Here is a 23,593-nt window from a genome sequence, read left to right on the forward strand (position 1 = left end):
CAGTTGCTAATTTTAGGGTGTCACTCTATCCTCAGCATTCTAGGTGACCTGACAGCCAGGTAAGAAGATGGGGGATTCTGAGGACATAGTCATCGAGGCATTTACACAGCTGGAACACGATGGGGAGCAGAGCCAGGAGGATCTGGCTGTGCACGGTGCTGGGTGTGGGCGCCCCACTGCAACGCTCTAATAAAACCTGCTGGTCCAGACAAGCCTGATGATCTCTTTGGTGTTACCGCCTCCTCCTGAAAAGTACTGCAATAACCGAAAAAGAGTACCCCTCCTTTTCTCCGTGGATGGCATATGCTTCTCCCTAAACAACCCCCACAGTCCCTCAGCACAACCACTGCCCTTGGGTCCTTTAACTTTCCTTCTTGGCCCTGATCACTCCCGCCCCCCCCCACCCACCACTTCAGGCCTCAAAGGAGCTGCAGGCACGTCCCAAGGGGGCAGGCGAAGCTAATTGTGGGCAGCTGGAGCTGCAGAGGGACAGAGTCCTGTGTGACCTCAGGCCTCAACCATCGAGTGACACCAGGCATCCAGCACCGCCAACAGGTCGCAACCTATGCCTTGGCGCCCCGTGAGGGAGGCCTACAGCCTGGCAAACTTCCACCTGGAAACCGTGGAAAGACTCAATTATCAGTCTCTGTGCAAATCCAAACTCGTGTTTGGGAAGCAGAGCTGTGAGGGAGTGTAGGTTAGGCTTTGAGGTTAGGGAGGTGTGAAGGGAATCAATCTCCTCTGTGTGTGGAGGGGGGTAGAGTTAATAGACTTTGAGGAGAGAAAGGGTACCCAAAGTGACAGTTGGCCTGCATTTGTCTCACAGTGGGGAAGACATCTATCGCCACCCTCTTACTATACCTCAGCTTTGACAGCACCTGCCAAGAGTCACCAACCAGGAGTCACACTGTACATTTTTGCCCTTCCTTGACAAACTCACCCGCGGATTCTCCTCCAAAATTTATCTACCGTAAGCTTGGGAAGCTGAGCCAGAACAACCTTCTCAAGGGTCATCTTCCACTTCCGGTTCTAAGACTGCTGCTGCAGCAAGGCAGGGGCAGGACAGGTATCTGACTGGCATTTGCAGGCAACCACTGGAATTGACTTCCTGTCTAAGGTCACCAATTATGAGAGTTCTCTCATATCACTAACCTATACCCCAACCCTTTAAGGCCTATTCATTACAGTAGGGTGGCACCATCCCAGATTCTCTGTGGATAAAAACAGAAAGGTAAACCTGAACCCAAATTACTAAACCCTGTGTGTTTCTTGTTCTCCTTGACCTCATCTAATCCCCAACTGTAACACAAAGTCCAAGCAGCCTTGAATCCTTATAGTTGATGCTCTATGGGGGTCTTCCTGAATCAAGTTTGAAATTGGACCTGCCCTAGGATGGTAAGCCACTAGTGGTTTGTTGCCACAGCAGCCACTTTTCAGAGGCCCAGTTTCCTTGACTCTTGATTTTGCTTTTATTAAATTATAGCATTTAAAAGGCTAGTTTTTCTACCTGTCTCCATCTTCTATCTAAACATTTGTGTTATGAAGGTCCAGCTGCAGTTATAGGAGACAGCTGGCCAGGAGCACTTTTGCCACTTAATTCCTAGCTATTGATACATTCATGATTCAACTGTTTTGGTGCTTGTTTATGACATTACAAGTGGGTGTCCTACTATGTTTTATTTGAAAAAAAGAGGTTGAGGGAAACAATAGGGAAGTTGGTAAGATTAAAATAAAGAGGAAGGAGAGGTACATCATTCTCTCCAAACCTCTACTAAATATTTCATCACTATGCAAGATATACCCCTTGTAGACGTCAGTTCTTTCAAGATAGACCAGTGTGTAGACTATGTATGGGCACAAAGAGGTAATAATATTGTCATCATATTGGTGGGTAACAATTCTGATCTGAACAGCAAAAGGTAATGTAGAACTGTAACTTTTCCTGGTATACCTAGATTCAGTCTCTACAAGGAGGGTCTACTGGACTCTGTTTACTTGGGGAGGAGTTACCAGTATTAGGAATCAGATTCAGTCATGGGCTCCAGGATTTCTGGCTGTAGGGAGGCATCACTATAGTTCAGAATGATCTATCCTTAGCCACTAACTCTGGGTCAGAAGGGGGTTTACCTCTATCTGGTCCCCTACCTCATTTCTCATTTGTGCAGATAGGTTTCTGCCTAAGAGGAGGAAGAAAAATCCAGAGAACTCAACATGGTTATTGACACCAGTACCAAAACCAGTTACATGAGAAATGTAATACCAACTACTCTTTGTGATAGCTCCCTTATACCCTTCCTTGCCTTTAGCTATCCACCACTGCTTACTCCAATAAAACATCCTAGGCTTGTTTTATTGAAAGGTTTTGAGGGTAACGTTCATCTGCCCACCACAGTGAAAAGATCCAGCATTGTATCTCTAAACATTGCCTTTTTTTCTTTTACCCATCACTACCCACACATACCCAAATTACAGCTGTTCAGGCACGTGTTTTCTGCCTTTCCTTCCAGAAGTTATTGGTCTCCACTGAAGACAGGCATGAACTTTGTCCCAGCTTTGCTGGGGAAGGGAAGGTACAAGCAAAGAAGGCAAACTTTCTCTGCTGAATTGATAGCCAGGCCAGTTTTTCTGCCTGACATTTGAAGGAAAAGGGGACCAACATCAGCACAAAGTAGCTCACTGGTTTGCCTTTAGGTGAAAGGGATCTTCAGATCATAATTCCTCATCTAGAAGTTGAGATTTGACTTCAGTCACCTCATTCTACTACCTTAACATATTCAGTGGTTGAAATCTAATTGGAGTTCTCCAATGAGCCAGGCACCAAAAGTTATTGCTCCTGTTGATAGCTTAGGCAGTTGCTCTAATTTGAATTTACTGTATCTGGGCTTCCCAAACACCAATACTTCTTCCCCATCCTTGGGTTAATGGGTCACATTACTAAATTCTCTTCTAATTCCTGGGTATAGGAGTAAAACAGAACCCCTGAAAGTGCAATCATTTTTTTAAAAAAAAGATTTATTTATTTATTTATTTATACAAGCACTGGATATAGTCAGAAGTGCAGGAGAGTGAGAGAATTCACCAGAGCCAGAGTGGGGAACAGAACAGGCAGACCGACGAAGTACACTGCTGAGGGGAGCAGCGGGTGGCAGGAGAGGTCTGCACGCCATGTGGGACTCTCACCCAGTGGCTGGGGAATCAAACCAGCGCTGCAGAGGCTGTGGGCAGCTTCGCAACCCAGCGCTCAACCACTGAGCCACTGGGGAGGCCCAAGTGCTATCATTTTTTGACATCTCACAGATACTGGGTGGAAAGTTCCTATAGGGTCCAGAAATTCTACCTTACCTTCTCTAAGGAATGCAGTTTTACACCAGTTGGGATACATCAAAAACCAATCAATTCATTCTCCATTGTGTTATCTACAGCCTCAATGAATGGCAGGTCCTTCTCCACATTGTACGTAGATCTCCACAATGCAATTGAATCACGCTGGTGCCCCAAGATGGAACCATTCCAAGTATCTCAAAGTAACATCCACTTTAGAGGCAGGATTTTCCTTGGGCCCGTGGTACCTGGCTGAGACTTTTTCATCATGCTTATCACTTCTCAGATGAGTTGTTTTAAAACCTGTTAACTATAGGGAGTCTTGGACTGCAACATTCAGTAGACTCAGTCAATATACCTTTGTGGAAATATCTAGTCCACTCCTGGAAGCCTCTAGTTTTTTCAGGTTTTTCATGGGGTGGGGGGTGGGGCGGCAAACAGGAGCATAGAATAGGAAGGGATTTTCCAGTTAGCATTTAGACAGCTAAACTTTACTCCCAGCTCTGCTCACAAGGGATATTGCTACCTAACAATGGCACTGAGCATAAAGAGATAGCTTAGCATATATGGTTGGGGGTGGGGGTGGGGGAACAGGGGTTACAGGGAAAGCCAGAACTTCTTCATAGAAAAATGACTATTCAGAACTGTTTCCTATAGTTGAAGACTTTAGAAATTCAGGTTTCCAGGTGCTCAGACCAACAGAATCACTCTCTAGTGGAAGGGCCTGAAAATATATATTTAAGCATCCCAGGATTCTTGCAAGACAAATTTATGACCTCCATTAAGGGTGGGAGGGGGTATTTCATGCCATACTTCATTATACTTCATACTTCATTCTGAGTAGTATATATTTTGAATATGCCAATGGAAATGGCTTAAGGTGTCCCCTGAAATCTCTAACAATGGATTGGTAACTAAGGTATTAAGATGGCAGGTTATTTGGGGACTAGGGTAAAGAGAAGGAGAAAGTAGTCAGCACTACTCAACATACAAAATGGAAATTTGAAACCAATTTCTTACAGCCACTCCTGAAAAGAACTGCATCTAGGTTTCTCCCTTAGTTTATATTCCAGATCAAAGAATCTTGGATAGAAGACAGAACTATATTAATACTGTCCCCTGCAGAGAAATGTCCAAAGCTCCTGGGAGGCAGAGCTGTGATTCCTCCAGTACTCCTCTCCCTGTGCCATTCTCCCATTATATAGTGGCTATGGCTCCTGGGCGTCCCTAATGTTCTGACCAGATAAAAAGTTGTGATGTAGGTATAATGCTGCTTTGTTCCTTTTAGTGACTCCTCTCTTTGAGCTGCTGTGTTCTTCCAGGTTGTTGAGGAGCAACCTGTTCTGACCCAGGGACAGAATTATAACAGGCGAGCTTTTATTTTGGTCTCAATACCATTTCATACCCAATTACTATCATCCAAAGTCACACCGATATTTCCTCAGAATTGTGTTTTACTTTTAGAGGAAAGGATAGGAAAAGGAAGGGGTGAAAAAAGAGGGTCCCACTGGAGTCTCCCAAGCATATGAGACTGGTAGTATAATAGGATGAGATGGCCCCCAAGATGCTTTTTACTGTTGATTTCTATACTCTAATGAAATTGATGTGACATGTATGTAATTATCTGGCACATGGTATACAGTAAGTGTCAGCTGCATTTTCCAGCCGGTTCTCCACAGGTTAGACTATACCAAGACATCATCATCCTTCTCCTGTCAGGGAATGAAACTCACCTAGAAAACTAGGGAACCGAAAAGTACAGTATAGTTTGGGTAACGCAGTTGGTTAGCTAGCTCGTCTCCCCATCCTCCCCACTCCACTGTGTCAGGGAGGGGATGTCAGTAGTTTCTCAAGTGGTTTCCCTGGGGACCAGCCAGCTTATTCTAGAAGATTCCAAGTGGAGGGCTATGGGTTGCAACTCTTTAGTGCACAGTCCTCTCTTTCTGGCGATGATAATCTGGGAAAAAGAAAAGGGAGGAAAAAGCAGGTTATTTTCATGCCTGAGCTCCCAATTGTCCACTCCCAACTCACGAAGCCTCTAGTAATAAATATTTAATGGATTCCTACCCAGGATCATGCCAGGTAAGTAAAAAAGAGTAGCACTTACTGTAGGGAAAGAAGCGGACACGCATACTTATTTCACGAGCTGTCTTCAGGATATCAACAGCCTGTAAGGAAAACAGCAGCTTGTATAAACAAAGAGGACAGAATTATAACAGGAGAAAAGTAATTTCTCACTCTAACCTTCTGGGTCACAAGCAGCAGCTTACTTCTGCTGTACTTCCTCAGGAGAGATTTTTTATCAAGTTACAGATTAAACTAAACCTGCCCAACCTTTTCTACTTGGGATTGCTTCTTGCCATCACCACAGTCCAAGTGCTGTGCTCACCTTGCTGTGCTCAATATCTTGGAAATCCACATCATTTACAGCTAGGACTTGATCACCTTCCTGAAGTCCTGCTCGGTGTGCATCAGAGTCAGGAATCACCTATTGGTAAGGAAAGAACATGTGGTCAAGGTGGGATAATCTCAAAGACTATAAGTAAAATTAAGTGCTATTCAAATATAAAGTGCTTTGTGAGAGAGAGAGAGAGAGAGAGAGAGAGAGAGAGAGAGAGAGAGAGAGAGAGAGAGACAATGTAGGGAGACACATGGCTTGCCAGGCGGAACGTTCTAAGTGAGAAAGGGTGTCACCATTGTGATCCTTCTATGAGTCTACTGAATCATCCTCTCAGGCCTAAAGACATCAGAGTTCTACAATTTAATAATTTACAAGGGACAGTAGCTATCTACCAGGCATACACACCTTGGAGATGAAGATGCCCAGCTGGGAGGCCTTTCCTCCTCGGATATTAAACCCCAGCTACAAGACAAGAACACAGAACGGGGGCTCAATATAGACCACAAACACAAGAACATCTATTAGCATCACTATACGAGTTCAGCTTATGTGTCTCGCAGAGAGATCAGAAGGTATAGAAGTGGTATCTTTCACAACTTCCACAACAGCTTTTGTGTCCATAAAATGAAAAGTTACCTTACCTCCCTACCTGCTTTCCAATCTGACCCCCCAACCATGGTCAACTTCTGGGCTTGGTATGGATAAATCTAGTCTGGAATAATACGCAACTGTTCCATAAGCGCACCTGAGCTCCAGGGGGTTTCTTCAGTGTGATGATTCGGGGCAGAAACTGGGTCAACTCATTGTTGTAGTCTGGGTGGTATACCCTCTGCAAGACACAGAAACCCCCCCCCCCAAAAAAAATCTTACTACCAGTCTTAGCTTTTATACCCACCGTCATCTGGAACACAAATATATCACCCTGAGATGAGGAAAAGATGCAAGGACTCAGTTTAAGTAAAAAAGATAACACTGTCCACAAGGATAGGTGGAGAGCATGGGTAAGTGCTAGCAGTTCAGTTGTGCCCCAGTTCTTTATCACAAAGGAATGGAAAGTAGGGCTCTGAATTTCCAGAATTCTCTGGTGTGAATGGACACTGGCAGGAAGATTCCATAAGGAGCTCCTAATGGTTCCAGTAGCTGAGAATCTAAGTTCTGGGCCCCCTGGCTACACACAGGACTAAGACTCAATCTCCACTGAGTTTTCTAAACCTACCATCCTACCTTTCATATTATCATCTCACACCCACGGGAAAAAATTCCGTACTCAAGGGTACAGCTGGTTCCCACCTCATGAGGAGGAATCCATGCTGGGGGATTCTCATAGGCAGGCAGGAAAACCACCGGGTAGTCGTCATAAGGTATGCGGCTGTCCATTTCCCACACGGTTCTGGAATGGAAGGGTGAATCAAAGCAGACAATAACAGTTTAAAAGGGACAGCAGCTGAGGAAGTTTCAAAAGAGTCCCAACTTATTTAAAGACTGGCAGTCTATAAGACCAGTCCACTCCACTCACAGTAACAATTTGAAGAGAGAAAATAGAAAAAAAAAAAGATGTAAGGAAACTATTAACTTCGCTCAATATCAGAATGCCAATCAACCTGCTAACTACTCTACAGAAATTTTTCTCACAATCCTGAAAAATAATTTTACTGTCTTCCTCCTAGAGAAGAGAAAATCAGGATCGCATCTAAAAAGATCTGACCACCCTCAAAGTTCAAGGGAGAGTTGACTCCAACCAGCTACACAGGTCCTGGGCAAGGCACCGCTCTCGCCCAGATGTGATCAGTAATGCTGGGGGCCCCATAGCCCTTTACCACCAGCCCCCTACCAATCCCCACCCCGCATCCTGCCTGAGTCCAACGCAGGCGACGCGGTGAAAATTGGGGCGCCTCACCCGCCCACAGGCCTCGGCCGCCACCGGATCCACTCTCCGCCCAAAAGGTGTTGGAAACGGAAGCGGATGTTAGGCTGAGGCAGGAAGGGGCGGGGCAGGCCGGCCCTTTCCCAGCGCGTCTGCCGGCGCGCGCCTCTGTAGACGAACGTGCTCCGCCCTGCGGTTTTCTGCGCTCTGATTGGCTGGCGCCTCTAGTAACGGTTTGAAACTTGGCGGTTAAGTCTTCGGTTGGGAGAGGGCGGCTGGAGACCTGGGAAGGGACGTTTAGTTTGGTGAGTTAAGGGGGCTCAGAATCTGCCTTTCCTGGTACCCTGGGGCTTTGGTTCTTTGTCGTCTTCTCCGCTGGGGGGAAGGGAGGTTTCCTTTTCCACTTCAGACTCCACTTTTCTGTCTTAAGTGTCGGGCTGACGGGCAGTCCTGTGGTGGCCAAGTGAGGGAGAGAGACTCAGCGATCCTGCGTGGAAGGAGGAGGCTGCCACCGCTACCGTTGAGTTTTGTAACCCACCCCACCCTCAGGAGTGTCGGAAGTGAGGGAGGACATCCTCCCTCCCCGAAGGACCTACCACGACTCTTCATCGAGCCTCTTTTCTCCCTCTTCCTCCTCCGCAGAGACGGTGCTGAGATAGCATCATGAAGGAAGAGGTGAAGGGAATTCCCGTCAGAGTGGCGCTGCGGTGTCGCCCTCTTGTCCCTAAAGAGATTAGCGAGGGCTGCCAGATGTGCCTTTCCTTCGTGCCGGGGGAACCTCAGGTGCGTAGCAGAGTCCTGGGGCTGCTTCTGAAGAGCAGGGGCCAAATGGCAGAGGGACGTGTCTGCCCTTCCTTTCCCTTCACCTCTTGTCCCTTGCCTTCCCAGGTTGTGGTTGGTACTGACAAATCCTTCACCTATGATTTCGTGTTTGACCCCTCAACTGAACAAGAGGAAGTCTTCAATACAGCAGTAGCACCACTTATTAAAGGAATATTTAAAGGTGAGTGGCTTTAATTTCTCTAACGGTTTTTGACCATATAGTATGTGTCAGCTACTGTACCTGGGCGCCACACGTGCAGGAATGGATGAGACATGAATCTTGCCTTCAAAAAGCTCATAGGCTAGGAACTAACCCAATGGTATTGTGGAAGTCTCTGTACCCCTAAAACTTGTTTTAGACTTTAGGTTTGCTTTCTGTGGTTCTACTCATCTGTGACTTGTGTATATTTTTGTTTTTCCTGGAACTTCATTAGCCTCTAAGTTCTTTGATGGGTGCTGATGCTGATTGTTGTACCAGCATACTTGAGGCTCTAGCACGGCAAAGTCTGTTGAAGGATTCAAAAATAAATAGTATAGCTTCCGGCCCTGGAGGAGTTCAGAGTCCAGAGGCAGGACTGGAAGTACATGACTAGTTACATAATTTTAAATACATAAAATATTTTAAACTTTTTGTACCTACTTTTAAGAAAAAGATATTTTAAAAGTTAAAAACATGCAACAGAACCAGTCCAGCTATAGAAGTAGCACTGCTTTCATACAAAGTGGTATGAAAACCAAAAGGATTACTGACACTCAGGGGGATTTGGGGTGAATTTCATACCATAAGCTTTCTTTGAGATAGGTCTTGAATAACATAGAATTCTTTTGGGCGAAGGAAAATTCCTGAAGCCCCAGAATACTACAGCCAATTAATAATAATTGTTATTGCAGAAGCTAGGGCTTTTAATAAAGACTGTAGCAGGATTCTGAAAAAGGAGCATTGCTTAAGAGGCATCTAATTGTTATTCTAGTATAGTTGGTTATTAGAGATTCAAAACTACTGTTCATTTAAAAGAAAGGGACGTTTGTACATTATCTTTCCATTGAAAGAACAATGCTTTATTGCAATATCTCTGTTAAGTGAACCTGTTTAAAATTTCATCTTTGATAGGGAACTCACTGACTCACTGGTCACTTTGGTTCATTGCCTTTAGGAAACTGTGTGAAGTTTTATTGAGATGAAATTTGGTTCCTGGTAATATCTACCTAGTGATGTTAATTCATCTCTCTAAATAACCAGAAGTCTTCCAGGCAATAGCATTTCACGTATTTTTTCCCCAGTTTTTAAAATTGATGTCATGGCTCAGGGTACATTGAGTACTTTGTTTCCAAATTTTTAAATGTTAAAGCAATAATCTCAAATTTATAGAAATGTTGCAAGAACAGCATAAAGAACGTTTTTTTCCCTAAATCATCTGACATGAGTTGTTGACCTCATGTCCCTGAATACTTTAGTGTATATTTACTACAAACAAGGACTTTCTCCCTTATAAGCACACCACAACCATCATAATTATGGGATTAGCATTACTGTATTACTACCATCTGGTCCCTAGACCCCATTCAAATTTCACCAATTGCCCCTATAATGTCTTACACAGCAAAAGGATCAAGTTCAAAATCATATGTATTTAGTTTTACTGCATCTGTAGTCTCCTTCATTCTAAAATTTCTTGCCTTTTTTTTTTTTTAACTTTTATGGACATGACACTTTTAAGGATAACAAGCAAGTTATTTTGTAAACTTTCTCAATTTGGTTTGTCTGGTGTTTATTTATGATTAGATCCAGGTTGTATATCTTTAACAGAAATGACACAGAAGTGGTGCTATATTTTCAATGAATCTAATTAAGCAGACCACTCTTTTGAGTTGTTCTATTACTCAATTTGATCATTTGATTAAGGTGTTATCTGCCAGGCTTCTGCACTATGAAGCTAATATTGTTTGCTATTCACATGTTTAGAATATATGATTCTGAGTCCCTTCTAATTAACCATCCCTCACTTCATTTAGATATTCTTGAAACAATATGGTTTCTAGACGCATCATTTTCTGGTCATCTTCCTCAGAATGTATGTTGAGAACATCGTAACCACTATCGTACTACTTTCATGTTCTTAACTTTAGTCTTTAGAGGAGATAGAAAGTAGAAGGTGATTCCAATCTATTTGTGTTTGGTTAATGTTACTCACAGTTGCAAAGACAAAGCCAGTATTCTTCACAGCTCTACAGCACCCTCATGTACTTTGAATTCCTAGTTATAGAACCCTGAGTATTTTGTAAAAAGTACTGAAATTTGTTTCCCCAGTTATTGCTGTGTACACATATGTGTGGTAATTGAAGATCATGGAATATTACTCTCTTGCCCATAGTCATGCCAGATGATACAAGCAGTCTATTACAGTGAAAATCTCAACCTAACATTTTTTTTAAGTATAAGCCTTTTATTTTTTTAAAGATTTATTTATTTATGCATTCAAGAACTGGGGTACAGGCCAGAGGTGTGGGGGGTGAGAGGATTCACCAGAGATAGTGGGAAACAGAACAGGCAGAATGACTGAAATACACTGCTGAGGGGAGCAGTGGTCCAGACAGGAGAGGTCTGCCACGCCATGTGGATTGCTCCAAGGCCAGCGGGGATTGAACTGGCACTGCAGAGGCTGCAGACATCTTCACAGTGCTGCGCTCAACCGCTTGCACCATCAGGGAGGCCCTCAACCTAACATTTTCTTATGATCTTTCAGGACATCCAAGTCTTCATTTGGACAGTTTCTTTCAAAAATTTAAGGTTTTCGTTTAGATTAATAAACTTTCAAATAATTTTTTCCTTCAGACTCCAAAATTATCTTGGTAAATAGTAAGTAATAGGTCTGTTGTAAATGATGATCAGTTAACAGAGAAAACTTGCTTTGTGTTTCATTAGAACATGCCTACCACTTATAAGGGGTAGATTTCCCTAAGATCATATTTTTCCACCTTGAAATACACTTGGATTTATAATTCCTCCTAGGTGCCATGTTTGCAGTTTAGTAGCTGCTACCCTATAATTAGTGAGTGATATCAATTGAAGCTTAGATGATAATAACCCATTCATTCATTACCTCTTTCAATCTTGCTCCAGCTATGGCTTGGTTTATTTATCTCTTATTTCAACCAAAAGTTTAACTTTATTAGATAAGAGGAAAATCTCCAATTTGGATTCTCTGACAAGAGGAAATATACAAATTGATATCTAAAAGAGACATTTTTGCTAAAACTGAACTCAAGCAGAAATGTACTTTGTGGGTCTTTCTGCAGATAGTACTGATAACATAGGCAACAGCTAAAGATATATCTACTGTTCAACTACTGTTCTATTTAATAATTTAGAAAATATAAAAAAGCAACAAAAAATACAATAAAAATATCATTTTATTACCCAGATAAATATCAGGATATTAATAATCGCTGTCCTTTTAAGCTTGTCACATATCTACATATGTACACACACTTACCAATTATTTTTAACGTTTTTCTTTTCCATGGAAAGAACAATATTTTTTATAACTGTATCATGACATTTTTGTATAGAAGATTATCAATTCTCTCTAAAAGCAAGGGAATATTTCATATTAAATCATGCTTAAATGATGATGTTTCTATGAAGAGCCTAAAAATATGGTCCAGATACAGTCTGAGAATTCAGATAGGGAGTGGATCCTTTCACTGAAGCTTCTATTAATCAAAGAAATATATGCTGCAATCTCTTCTATTTATGGAGCTTCTAAGGCTCATTTAATTCTTGTAATTTGTAACTCAAAGAAGAGAAAAATTAGAATTATAAAGTTATGAAAGACTTTTGACATGACTTTGGCACCTTCATTATCTCAGTCATATGTTTGAGGGGCCTGTGTTTTGGGGTTAGTATTTTTCTTCTTTACTTATTTGGAGCTGTGCAAAGTCAAGGTACCCATATAAACTATGCTCTGTGTATACTAGTCCTAAGAGATCAATTTTAATTTTGTTACAAATAATTGGTGAAGGAAATGGAGTATGTTAATTGGATGAAAATGTTTAAGCATGACTATGCATGTGACTTCTATTTTGCCAGGATACAATGCTACTGTCCTGGCCTATGGGCAGACTGGCTCTGGAAAAACCTATTCAATGGGAGGTACATACACTGCAGAGCAAGAGAATGAACCAACAGTTGGGGTCATTCCTAGGGTAATACAGTTTCTCTTCAAAGAAATTGATAAAAAGAATGACTTCGAATTTACTCTGAAAGTGTCATACTTAGAGGTAAATTATTTATCCTTAATTATTCTGTTATCATATTTATCTTTGGGTAGAAAAATAAATCCAATCAGGTTTATCATGGCATGACTGAAATTAGTAAATTGCATTTTTAGTAAATTGCATATTAAATTGATTGCGAAAGCTTAACTAGCTCAGTTGGATCTGGCTCCCACCCAATTCTTTCCTTGTCAGAATAGTATGTTTAATCTGATCATCAGAGGAGTTGGCATTGTTGTATAAAAACAATGATAGAAATTCTTTAATTACAATTTGGCCTCTGTTACTGATTCCCTGAGGAACCTGCAGAACAGTATTTGATTTTTCTTAACTGTTTTGAGGCTTAAGTGGTAACTGCTGCTTCATGAAGACTTATAAAAATTGGGTGAGGTATTGTGTGATATAACTGATAATAGAGTGTATTAATTCAACAGGTATTTATTGAACACCTATTATGGTATATAGGTTCTTGGGATATATAAATGAACAAAACATAATAATTCCTGCACTTGTGGAAATTTTTATGCTAGTATATATTGGTATACAAGTAGATTAACCAGTTATATCTAACCTCATGACACCAAAACCACATATTTGGGGAAATCATGGCTTCTGGGAAACTAGTTGGTTGGTTCCATAATTCCACCCTTCATTAAGGACCTATTGTTTACATTTTAACAAAATTGATGAAAATGATGCTGCTATGACACCATCAAAAGAACTGAATTTGGACACCCATGTAATTTTTGTTGTGTTTGCTATTCCTAAGTGACTCTTGAAAGAGCAGGCTCAATTTTTGTTATACAACAAATGTGAATTCATTTTTAAGTATCAAATGATTACATGTAAATTTAAAGTTATTAATTTTTAAAAAAAAATTTCCAAAAATTTTAAATACAGAGAGTTGTAGAGAATTTTAAAAATATATGATCCCACCACCCTGAAATTACTCCCATTAACATCTTGGTTTTATCACTTTATTTTCAACAATACCAGATTTACAATGAAGAAATCTTGGATCTTCTATGTCCATCTCGTGACAAAGCCTCTCAAATAAATATACGGGAGGATCCTAAGGAAGGCATAAAGGTGTGTTTGTCTCTCATATGATGTTATAAAAATATGTTGACCACTGTTAAAAGTTCACATCCCTTTTATTTTCTGATGTAATTTTAAATGACTACTAGCATCTTAGTCTTTCAGATTTTGTGTGGTCTTAATTCCCTTTGTTAAGCTAGTATCCCAGATGTGAGCCCTTGTGGGGAATAAAGTTCTTTAGTCTGGGCTGTTCTAGTACAGTAGCCATTAGCACCAAATAGCTGTATAAACTGAAATGACCTAAAGTTGAATAAAATTTAAAATTTAGTCCTTCAGTAACTCTAGTCATATGTGAAGTGCTTAATAGGTACATGTAGCTAGTGGCTACTGTATTAAACATTTCAGATATAGAATATATCCATTGTCATAGAAAATTCTATTGGGCAACCCTATAATAGACATTGTACTATGCTCTGGGATAATATTTAAAAAGCAAAAAGTTAAATAATGTAAGAATTTGAAAATTAATAAGTACTGTAGAAAGAGATTATTTGAGAGGCTTCTGTTACAGTGACAGGGTGAGGAGCTGGAGCTGAACACAAAATTTGAGGTAATCTTAGGAGTTTCATATATGGGAATGGGCCAAATCAGAAGATAGTACACAATGGGCAGAGCTTGGGTCTAGAACCACCTTGAGTACTCTGGAGTGACAAAATCTAAGGCTGGAAGTGAAAGAACAGATAGAGAAAATTGAAGATTTAGGGTGTAGGAGCCTGAGGAGCAGGTGCATGTGCTTCTGGGTCTTTAAGTCATTCGCCAGCTACTAAAGTAAGGGTTTAAAGATTATTTTGAAAGCCTAAAAGCTTGGAGTGCAGGAAGACAATTTCGATAGTAAGAATAAAGAACATGGGCAAAGTGCAAGCTATCCCTAGAAAGAATGTTGATACTGAGCCAACATTCACCCAGCTTTAAGATCTTTTATATGCCTCATGGTAAGACAGGAATTAAATTCCAAGCGTTATTTGAAATTAAAATTTCAATACAAAGATATTTGAATTCCTGACTCATATTATCATGGGTAAGGTCAAGTTCGTAAGTATTTCATATGGGATGGATGAAATGTAAGTAAAGGTGTTCTTGTAGTAAGGAATAACTTAAGAAGTAAAGCAAGAAACATTCTCCTGGGTATAATAAGTAGAGCATTTTGTCTGGATTAGAGGATATGGGTTGGGAAGTACTAGGAAATATGTTTGGACCAGATTATGCAGCCAGGCTGATGAGCTTGGTTTCTATTCCTGTGAACCATATATAAGTTTTTTAATACTTTCAAATGAATGATTGCTATGGACACATTTATCCAATTTTTATCTTATGTGTATATCTCTATAAAGTTAGCTCCTGGATGTAAGGGGAATATCTTTAATCTCTTCATATCTTCATATCTAGCAAAGGGCTTAGTAGTTTGGTGACAGCTTAGGAGGCAGGACTTTATGAAACCCGAAAAGAAATAGATTGGAAAGGAGATTAAGATGAGGAAGGTCAATTGTGGAAACTGCTGCCTTATTTTTCAGGCATGGAGTAATTTGAATCTAGACCAGTCAAGTCGATGTGAAAAGGAAAATGAAGCAATGGATACAAAAGAAGAATAACTAGGAGTTGTTGATAGATGAGATATGGAGGAGTGGGAGGAGTTGGAGGCACATCTTGAGGTTTTGGAAATGGAAATAGAAATGGAGAAGTTGTAGAGAGTCGTTGTGGAAGGAAGATGATTTTGATATATAATTTAATGATTTCAATCAGTAAATTAATTAGTGTGCATAGTAGGTAATGAGAAATAAAGGACTAGATATTAGGGTTACTGATGTAGGTTTATAGGAACTACGGAGTGATAAACTAACAGCATATTTGGGCAAGGAGGGACTTCACAATCAGTTAGTTCAATCTCCAGAGGATCCAAGAGATTTTAACTTATTCTCCCTGGTAGATCCAGTACCAAGCCTACCACCCTGTTTTCCTGGCTGCCTTATTCAGCCAAAACTATACCTTGCTATTTGACCCTAGTGAAGTGAGGTACAAATCAGAGGTACAGGAAGGAGGAGGAAGAGGAAGTAATGAAGAGAAATACATAGCTGTTTGTGTTGTTCTTCCTGTCCTTGGGCCAAAGTTCACTTCCACATGGGGCTCCCTACAATCTGGAGATCTTTTCCAGTACTAGTATTGACTGGCACCCTTATTTTGGAGGTTCCCTAGGTGAGACTGGAGACCTTGATTTGCAGTGATCACAGAGTTGCTAATTAAAACAGTCTTCATCACCATGACTGTTCTATTTATTGAGCTTCGTCAAAGCATATTTTAACCGCCAATTCCTGTATTTCTGATCAAGTAAATGAAGTATGAGTCATAAGGAATTTTTTTCTTTCTCTGAATTAGATTGTAGGACTCACGGAGAAGACTGTTTTGGTTGCTCTGGATACTGTTTCCTGTTTAGAGCAGGGCAACAACTGTAGGACCGTGGGCTCCACAGCTATGAACTCTAAGTCATCTCGATCTCATGCCATCTTTACAATCTCCATAGAGCAAAGAAAGAAAAATGACAAGTAAGTTACATTTTAAAGATTGAAGGTTTATTAACAGTTCTACTAAAGTTGACTATTAGGCTGCTTTTTTCAATTGATTTGAAAAATCATCAAACAAGTATATTCAGAGCACTAGTAACCAATGGAACCATTTTGACTTGAAAGAAAACAAGAAACAGCAGGTCCGTTTTGATACTCAACTTCCCTTAAACTACACTTAAATTCTCACTGTGACAGGGGACTGTGGTGATGGTGCATGGGTGCCTTGGGGAAGGAAATTCAATGGGGACTCAACCTGAGGGGGTTGGGGGAAGCAAATATTGTCTAAAAAATGTAAAAAAATTGATAAATGTTAAAATAAAAATAAATAAAAATTCTCACTTTGTCTTCCTGTCATCATAGAAATAGCAGCTTTCACTCCAAGCTGCATCTTGTAGACCTTGCTGGATCAGAAAGACAGAAGAAAACCAAGGCTGAAGGGGACCGTCTGAAAGAGGGTAAGAGTAATTAAGGCCACAGTTGTTGATAAAAACTTCTTGTACTCATATTGGTTTTGTTGGTGTTTTGACTGGGATATCTCAGATCACATTCTAACTAGCTACAATTCCAGTTGGAGGCTGAATTCAGAATTGAAAAATTGTTTCCTTTACTTGCACTAATTTCAAATTTAAGTTTGAGATTTGGATCTGTTTCATTATTTGATTTCACCTGATCCAGGCAAGTTTTGTTTTGTTTTACAGCCAACTGCTTCTAATTAAAATTAATATCCTGTCATCTCAATTATTCACTGTCTTTCCAGGTGTTGTCACATGTACATTCCTTTTTTTTTTAAGATTTATTTTATTTATACAATAGCTGGGGTACAGGCCAGAGGCTTGGGAGGGTAAGAGGATTCACTGGAGACAGAGCGGGGAACAGAACAGGCAGACTGAAATACACTGCTGAGGGGAGCAGCGGGCGCGACAGGAGAGGTCTTCTGCACCATGTGGGAATCTCCCTGGCTGGCCAGGAATCGAACCGGCACCGCAGAGGCTGTGGACAGCTTCACAGCGCTGCGCTCAACTGGCTGCACCACTAGGGAGGCCCACATGTACATTTCATCGGTACAGTTTGCATATCTCCATTTAAGTTGTTGGATATAAATGATGAAGCTCCTAAAGCTAGAAGAACCCTATAGTGTATGCTATTAGAAATCTTTATCAAGCATGATAATGACCTACATGTTTTGAGAATGATCCTTCAAGCAATTATTAATCTAACAAATATTAACAACCAGCTCTTATTTCTCAATTTTGTACTTAAGGATCTCATAAAAGATTTTGTCAGATGCCTTGTTAAGATTTAATAGGATATGCCCACCATGTTTCTCATAGCTACCCACTTAGTAACAACACAAAAAACAAAATAAAGATTAACTAGATTGACTTTTCTGAGTGAATTCAAGCTGGTTTCTGGTGCTTATTTTTCCATTTCTAGGTTTTTATAAGCCATCCCTGTAATAATCTATCCCTATAGTAATCTACAACATATATCAAACTTGTCTGTCATTTATAGAATTAACTTTTGCCCCCCTCTTTTTCCCAAAAATTGAAATTACATCTGCCCAGTCTTCCTAAAACATCTTTCTCCATAATTCCCCAAAGATCAGTGACATAACTTCAGCAGTCTCATTTGAAATTACTCTCAGATCCCTCAGCTGTAATTCACCTAGTCCAAGACATTTGAACTCTTGTTAAAGTAGTTGAGTTCTCACTTCTCTCTTGGGAACGGAGAAGGCAGAAGCAAAAGTAGTAAATGAAGACTTTTACCTATCATTTATCATTATTGTACTGCTGGCACAGAGCACAGCAATATTTCTTCCACATTCAGCTTTTTGTTCTAAATGTATTTAAAACTATCCTTTTGTTTGTTTGCACTTGGAGATCTAACCTTAATACTGTTTTTAAAGGTTTTTTTTTTTGCCTTTATCTCTTTTAGGTGTACAGTTCTGAGGTTTTTTTTTTTTTTGAGATATTGAGTTTATTGAGATATAATTCACATACTTTAAAATTAACCCATTTAAACTGTACATGTCAGTGAATTTTAGTATAGTCACAGTTGTGTACCATCACTGCTATCTAATTTTAGAACATTTACATCACCCCCCAAAAGAAACACCACACCCTTTAGCAGTTACTCCCCATTCTCACCTTCTTTCCTAGCCTTAGCTAACCACTAACCTGTAATTCATATAAATGTAATCATATAACATGTGGTCTCTTGTGACTGGCTTCTTTCATTTAACATAGGTTTTTAAGAATCCATGTTATATATCACTACTTCATTTCCTTTAATTACTGAATAATATTCCATTATATACATATACATTTTGTTTGTCCACTCATCAGTTGGATATATCCTGACCATTTTGAATATTACTCTTTGAACATCTATGTATACATGTTCATGTGGACAAATGTTTTCACTTTCTCTTGGGTATGTACTTAGTGTAATAGCTGGTAACTAAATATCTTTATTAATGTACTATAAACTTCACTCTTTTGAAGTATACAATTCCATTGTTTTTAACATATTCACAAAGTTCTGTAACTATCACCACAGTAAATTTTAGCATATTTTTGTCACAGATGAAAGAAACTCATATCCATTAGCAGTCACTCCCTGCCATTGCCTAATCCAAGGTCACAAAGATTTACACATCTGTTTTCTTAAAGTTTTATAGTGTCAGATGTCATATTTAGGTCCTTGATCCATTTTGTGTTAATTTTTGTACATGTGTGATCCTCCACACTTTAATCTTTTAGGTAGATAGATAGATAGATACAGAGATATGTAGATCTATATCAATAGCTATCCCAGCATTATTTGTTGAAGACTTCTTTCTGCATTGAATTATCTTGGTATCCTTGTCAAGAAGCAATTAGGCTCTCCATTCTATTCCATTGTTCTGTATGTTTATCCTTATGGCAGTACTACACTATCTTGATTACTGTAGCTTTGTAGTAAGTTTTGAAATCTAGAAGTGTGAGTGTTCCAAGTTTGTTTTCAAGATTGTTTAGGCTCTTGAATTTTCATATGAAGATTAGGATCATCTTGTCATTTTCTGCAAAGAAGGCAGCTGGGATTTTCATAGGGATTGTGTTGAATCTGTAGATCAATATAGGAAGTATTGCCATCTTAACAATATTAACTCTTTTAATTCATGAACATCAGATGTCTTTCTGCTTATTTTGGTTTTTTTTTTTTTTTTTTTTTTTTTTTTTTGTGGAACCCTTGCCAGCGGCCAGGGAATGAACTGGCACTGCAGAGGCTGCGGGCAGCCTCGCAGCCCAGCGCTCAAACCCTGTGCCACCAGGGGAGGCCCTTATTTTGGTCTTTAATATCTTTCAAACATAGTTTTTGTTTTTAGGGTATATGCTTTATACTTCTTTTGTTATATTTATCCCTAAGCATATTATTTTTCAATGCTGTTGTAAATAGAATTGCTTTCTCAATTTCATATTCAGATTGTTTATTGAGCTTTGTCTGTTGATCTGTGTCTTCAACCTTACGTGAACTTGTTAGTTCTAATATCTTTTAAATGGATTCTTCAGGATTTCTATGTACAATATCATGTCATTTGTGAATAGAGATACTATTGTGTCTTCCTTTCTGGCCTGGTTTCCTTTATATCCTTTTCTTAATTGTATGGCTGGAATTTTTGGTACAATGTTGAATGGAAATGGTGAGAGTAGATATGGTTTTCTTGTTCCTAATTTAGGGAGAAAGCATTCAATTTTTTACTATTAGATATGATATCAACTGTGAGTTTCTCATAGATGCCCCTTCAAGGTTGAAGAAATTTCCTCTGTATCTCCTTTGCTGAGTATTTTTATCATGAATCTATCAAATTCTTTTTTTTTGCAGTTTATTTAAATTTTTTTTTCCTTTTTGTTTTTTTTTTTTAAGGTTAACAAAAGGTTTATTTACAAGGGAAGGGGGATGAGGAAATGCACAACTCAGGGAGAAAAGAGGGAGATAAATTCTTAAATGTGTCCTACCTGTTCCACCAACCTGGAATCCCAAATGACCCGCTGAGACCAGACCTGCCAGGCCAAGAGCACAAGCCAAGTGTGCCTGATCCCACTAATATGGCTAGTTTTTATTTACAAACAGAAAATGGCTACTTAACTCCACCCTTAGGTCCTCGCAACTTCCTTTTGGGGATCCTGGGATTTGTAGCGCCCGGTGTCTTGTTGGAGTGGGGGTGGCATCCACAAAGCCTGTATGGAATTAGCTTAGAACATCCTTTCCCCCTAACAATTTCCGCCTTTCACTTTTTGCCACCATTTCCATGGTGTTGAAGATGAAATGTATGGATGCTGGGGTACAGTCTCAGATGAAAATTTTTCTCAAGGTTCCCACTGGAAAGCAAACCAGTCTCTCCAGGTGTTGTCCATTGTGGAAGCAAAAGCCCTCCATTCCTGGGAAATAGTTACTCAGTCCAAGCCAAAAAAAAAGAAAAAAAAAGAAAAAAGAAAAAAATCTGGAGGCATTAGCCAAAACAAAACAGCAAAGATATCAAATCACAGGAAAAATGTTAAAATTGATTCAACTTATGCAAAAACAGGTTCTCTCAACCTTGATCCCAAATTGTTTCAACAGCGTAGCAAAAGTTTGCAAACCAAATCTGCTTTTAAACTATATTACCTATTTTTTTTAAAGATTTATTTATTTATTTATACAAGCACTGGGTACATTCAGAAGTGCGGGAGGGTGAGAGAATTCACCAGAGCCAGAGGGGAGAGCAGAGCAGGCAGACTGACGAAGTACACTGCTGAGGGGAGCAGTGGGTGGCAGGAGAGGTCTACACACCATGTGGGACCCTCACCATGCTGCTGGGGAGCGAACCGTCACTGCAGAGGCTGTGGGCAGCTTTTCAACCCAGCGCTCAACCGCTGCACCACCGGGGAGGCCCCATATTACCTATTTTTTCATAAAATCACAGGGCAGAGCAACTAAACAGCAATTTTAGCTGGCTTTGTTGGAATACTCCATAAAGGATCAGAGCGAACTCTTGACATCCGGTCCATGTAGGCTTCAGGAACAAAGTTGGTCTCATCAGACTCCACCTGGGCTTCCTCTTCGCAAGGGTACCGGGGCTTTTTCTTTTTCCCGGTTGTCCAGTCCTGCCCATGGAGGCAGCTTCCTCACCTCGCTTGGAGGTCTCTGGAACTTAGGGACAAAGCTACAGGTTCTCCTCTTCTTGGTTCAGCTCTGTTTCAACTTCCTGGAAGATTTCATTCAAAGCCACACAATGACACTCATGTCCAAATGTTTTAGTTTAAGCAGAGAAAATCCCTATGGAAGTTATGCAAAAATAGACTCTGAGATAAGTAGTAGAAAATACTACCACTATTTTCATGCTGTGTTGGTATCAAGGGGAGAGAAGATGTGAACACAAGTTATCCTTGCTGAAAAAAATACAACTTTACTGCAGATCCTGGTCACTCAAAACAAGAAAACTTTATGAATTCGGAACAAAATGCAAAAAAAAAAAAATTACCAGTATTATGTCAAAGCAAACTTAGTAAAAATCAGGTGTATTTCCAAGTATATTCCGTTCTTTGTAGGAAATTTTTACTCTCAAAAGTTCCATCAATAGGAATCTGTTGAGGCTTTTTCTCCCTATTTTCTCCAGAAATAATTTCTGTACTATACAATATTGCAAGGCAATATTCACCATTGACAATTTATATACGTATCAGGTATTGAGAGTTTGTATACATGTTTTAGAACATCACTGTGAACATTTCTGTACATGTCAAAGTGTTACCCTTTTCCCAAGTGACAATGCTTCCCTTATAGTTTTACTTTACTAGGTAAGCCAAATAGGGCAAATTCATCTAGTGCCTTTCCCAAGAGGAAAGGGAGAAATCTTGTGGAGTGTCTCAGGAGCTCTACTGAGGTTCCACAAAATTTCCTTCTATCAACCAAATGACGGACTACCAAATTTTTACTTGAATTTAGATTTTTGGGAAGCTTTGCCATAAATATCAGGAAACAGCAGAAACAACAACATTCAATCTCTATGAAGATACTGGCTTAGTTCAATATTACAATGTTGACAATCAAAACATAACCTTTATTTTTTTTTCTTTTTTTCCTTTCTAGCTTGACTTTATTTTTTCATGTTTTTTATTTTAAATTTTTTTTTAAAGAAAACTTTTTTTTTTAAAAGCTACACTCTGCATTTTTTTTTTAAGATTTATTTATTTATACAAGCACTGGGTACTGTCAGAAGCGCGGGAGGGTGAGAGAATTCACCAGAGCCAGAGCAAGGAGCAGAGCAGGCAGACAGATGAAGTACACTGCTGAGGGGAGCAGTGGGTGACAGGAGAGGTCTGTGCGCCATGTGGGACCTCGCCATGCGGCTGGGGATCGAACTGGCGCTGCAGAGGATGCGGGCAGTTTCGCAACCCAGTGCTCAACCACTGCGCCACCGGGGAGGCCCCATTGTTCATTTTTAAACAATATTTGCTTTCCCCCACCCCCTCAGGTGTAGTCCCCATAGAGTTTCCTTCACCAATGCACCTGTGCACCATCACCTCAGTCCCCTGTGTTCTTCCCTCCATCCCTCCCTGTGATCCCTCTCCCTCCTCCTCCCCTGTAGTATGTTTCTGATTTATAATTGTCTGTTTTTGCTTTGTTGTGTTTTGTACTATTATTTTTTTTTTACACTGATGTCTTACTGGGTTCCCCTATATTCCTGCTATAAGTGAAACCATCAGATATTTTTCTTTTTCATTCTGCCTTATTTCACTGAGCATCATTCCTTCTAGTTCCATCCACATTGTGGTAAATGGCATGAGTTTATCTTTTTTGATTGCTGAATAATATTCCATTGTGTATATATGCCCCATCTTCTTGACCCAGTCATCTATTTTTGGGCATTTGGGTTGTTTCCAGGTTTACCTATTATAAATAGTACTGCAATAAACATATGTGTACAGGTGTTCTTTTGAATCAATGTTTTTGTGTCCTTTGGGTATCCCTAGTAGTGGAATTGCTGGGTCATATGGTAGCTCCATTTTTAGTAGGTTGAGGAACCTCCAGACAGCTTTCCATAGTAGTTGGACAAGTTTGCACTCCCACCAGCAATACAGGAGAGTTCCTTTTTCACCACATCCTCACCAACATTTGTTGTTACTTGTTTTGTTTTTTTTTTTGTTTGTTTGTTTTTTGTTTTTTTTTGGATAGGTGCCATTCTTACTGGTGTAAGGTGGTATCTCAGTGTAGTTTTAATTTGCATTTACC

General features: G+C 39.9%; 2 protein-coding genes across 3 annotated transcripts in view; one reads left to right on the forward strand and one right to left on the reverse strand.

Moving 5' to 3' along the window:
• Positions 1–5,243: 5,243 nt before the first annotated feature.
• PDZD11 (PDZ domain containing 11) lies at positions 5,244–7,268 on the reverse strand (the record flags this gene model as incomplete). 2 transcript variants are annotated; one of them, XM_084259280.1, is made up of 6 exons in its annotated part: positions 7,013–7,268; positions 6,468–6,551; positions 6,128–6,184; positions 5,711–5,809; positions 5,429–5,489; positions 5,244–5,278 (listed from the first exon to the last, which is right to left on the reverse strand). In XM_084259280.1, the coding sequence occupies exons 1-6, from the start codon at positions 7,097–7,099 to the stop codon at positions 5,244–5,246; spliced, it is 423 nt and encodes a 140-aa protein (XP_084115406.1). In that variant the 5' UTR covers positions 7,100–7,268. The 2 variants fall into 2 exon arrangements, with proteins under 2 accessions (XP_084115406.1, XP_084115407.1); XM_084259281.1 differs by lacking the exon at positions 6,128–6,184.
• A 981-nt stretch (positions 7,269–8,249) lies between these two features.
• Positions 8,250–23,593, forward strand: part of KIF4A (kinesin family member 4A) — a gene marked incomplete at both ends in the record, with an annotated part of 164,926 nt that continues 149,582 nt past the window's right edge. The window contains 6 exons of the mRNA XM_084259211.1: positions 8,250–8,369; positions 8,475–8,589; positions 12,499–12,689; positions 13,680–13,772; positions 16,152–16,318; positions 16,700–16,794. Of these exons, the coding sequence (XP_084115337.1) occupies positions 8,250–8,369; positions 8,475–8,589; positions 12,499–12,689; positions 13,680–13,772; positions 16,152–16,318; positions 16,700–16,794 (781 nt within the window). The remainder of the gene's footprint in view (positions 8,370–8,474; positions 8,590–12,498; positions 12,690–13,679; positions 13,773–16,151; positions 16,319–16,699; positions 16,795–23,593) is intronic.

Source organism: Talpa europaea (assembly GCF_964194135.1).
Source record: "Talpa europaea genome assembly, chromosome: X".
NCBI classification, from domain to species: domain Eukaryota; kingdom Metazoa; phylum Chordata; class Mammalia; order Eulipotyphla; family Talpidae; genus Talpa; species Talpa europaea.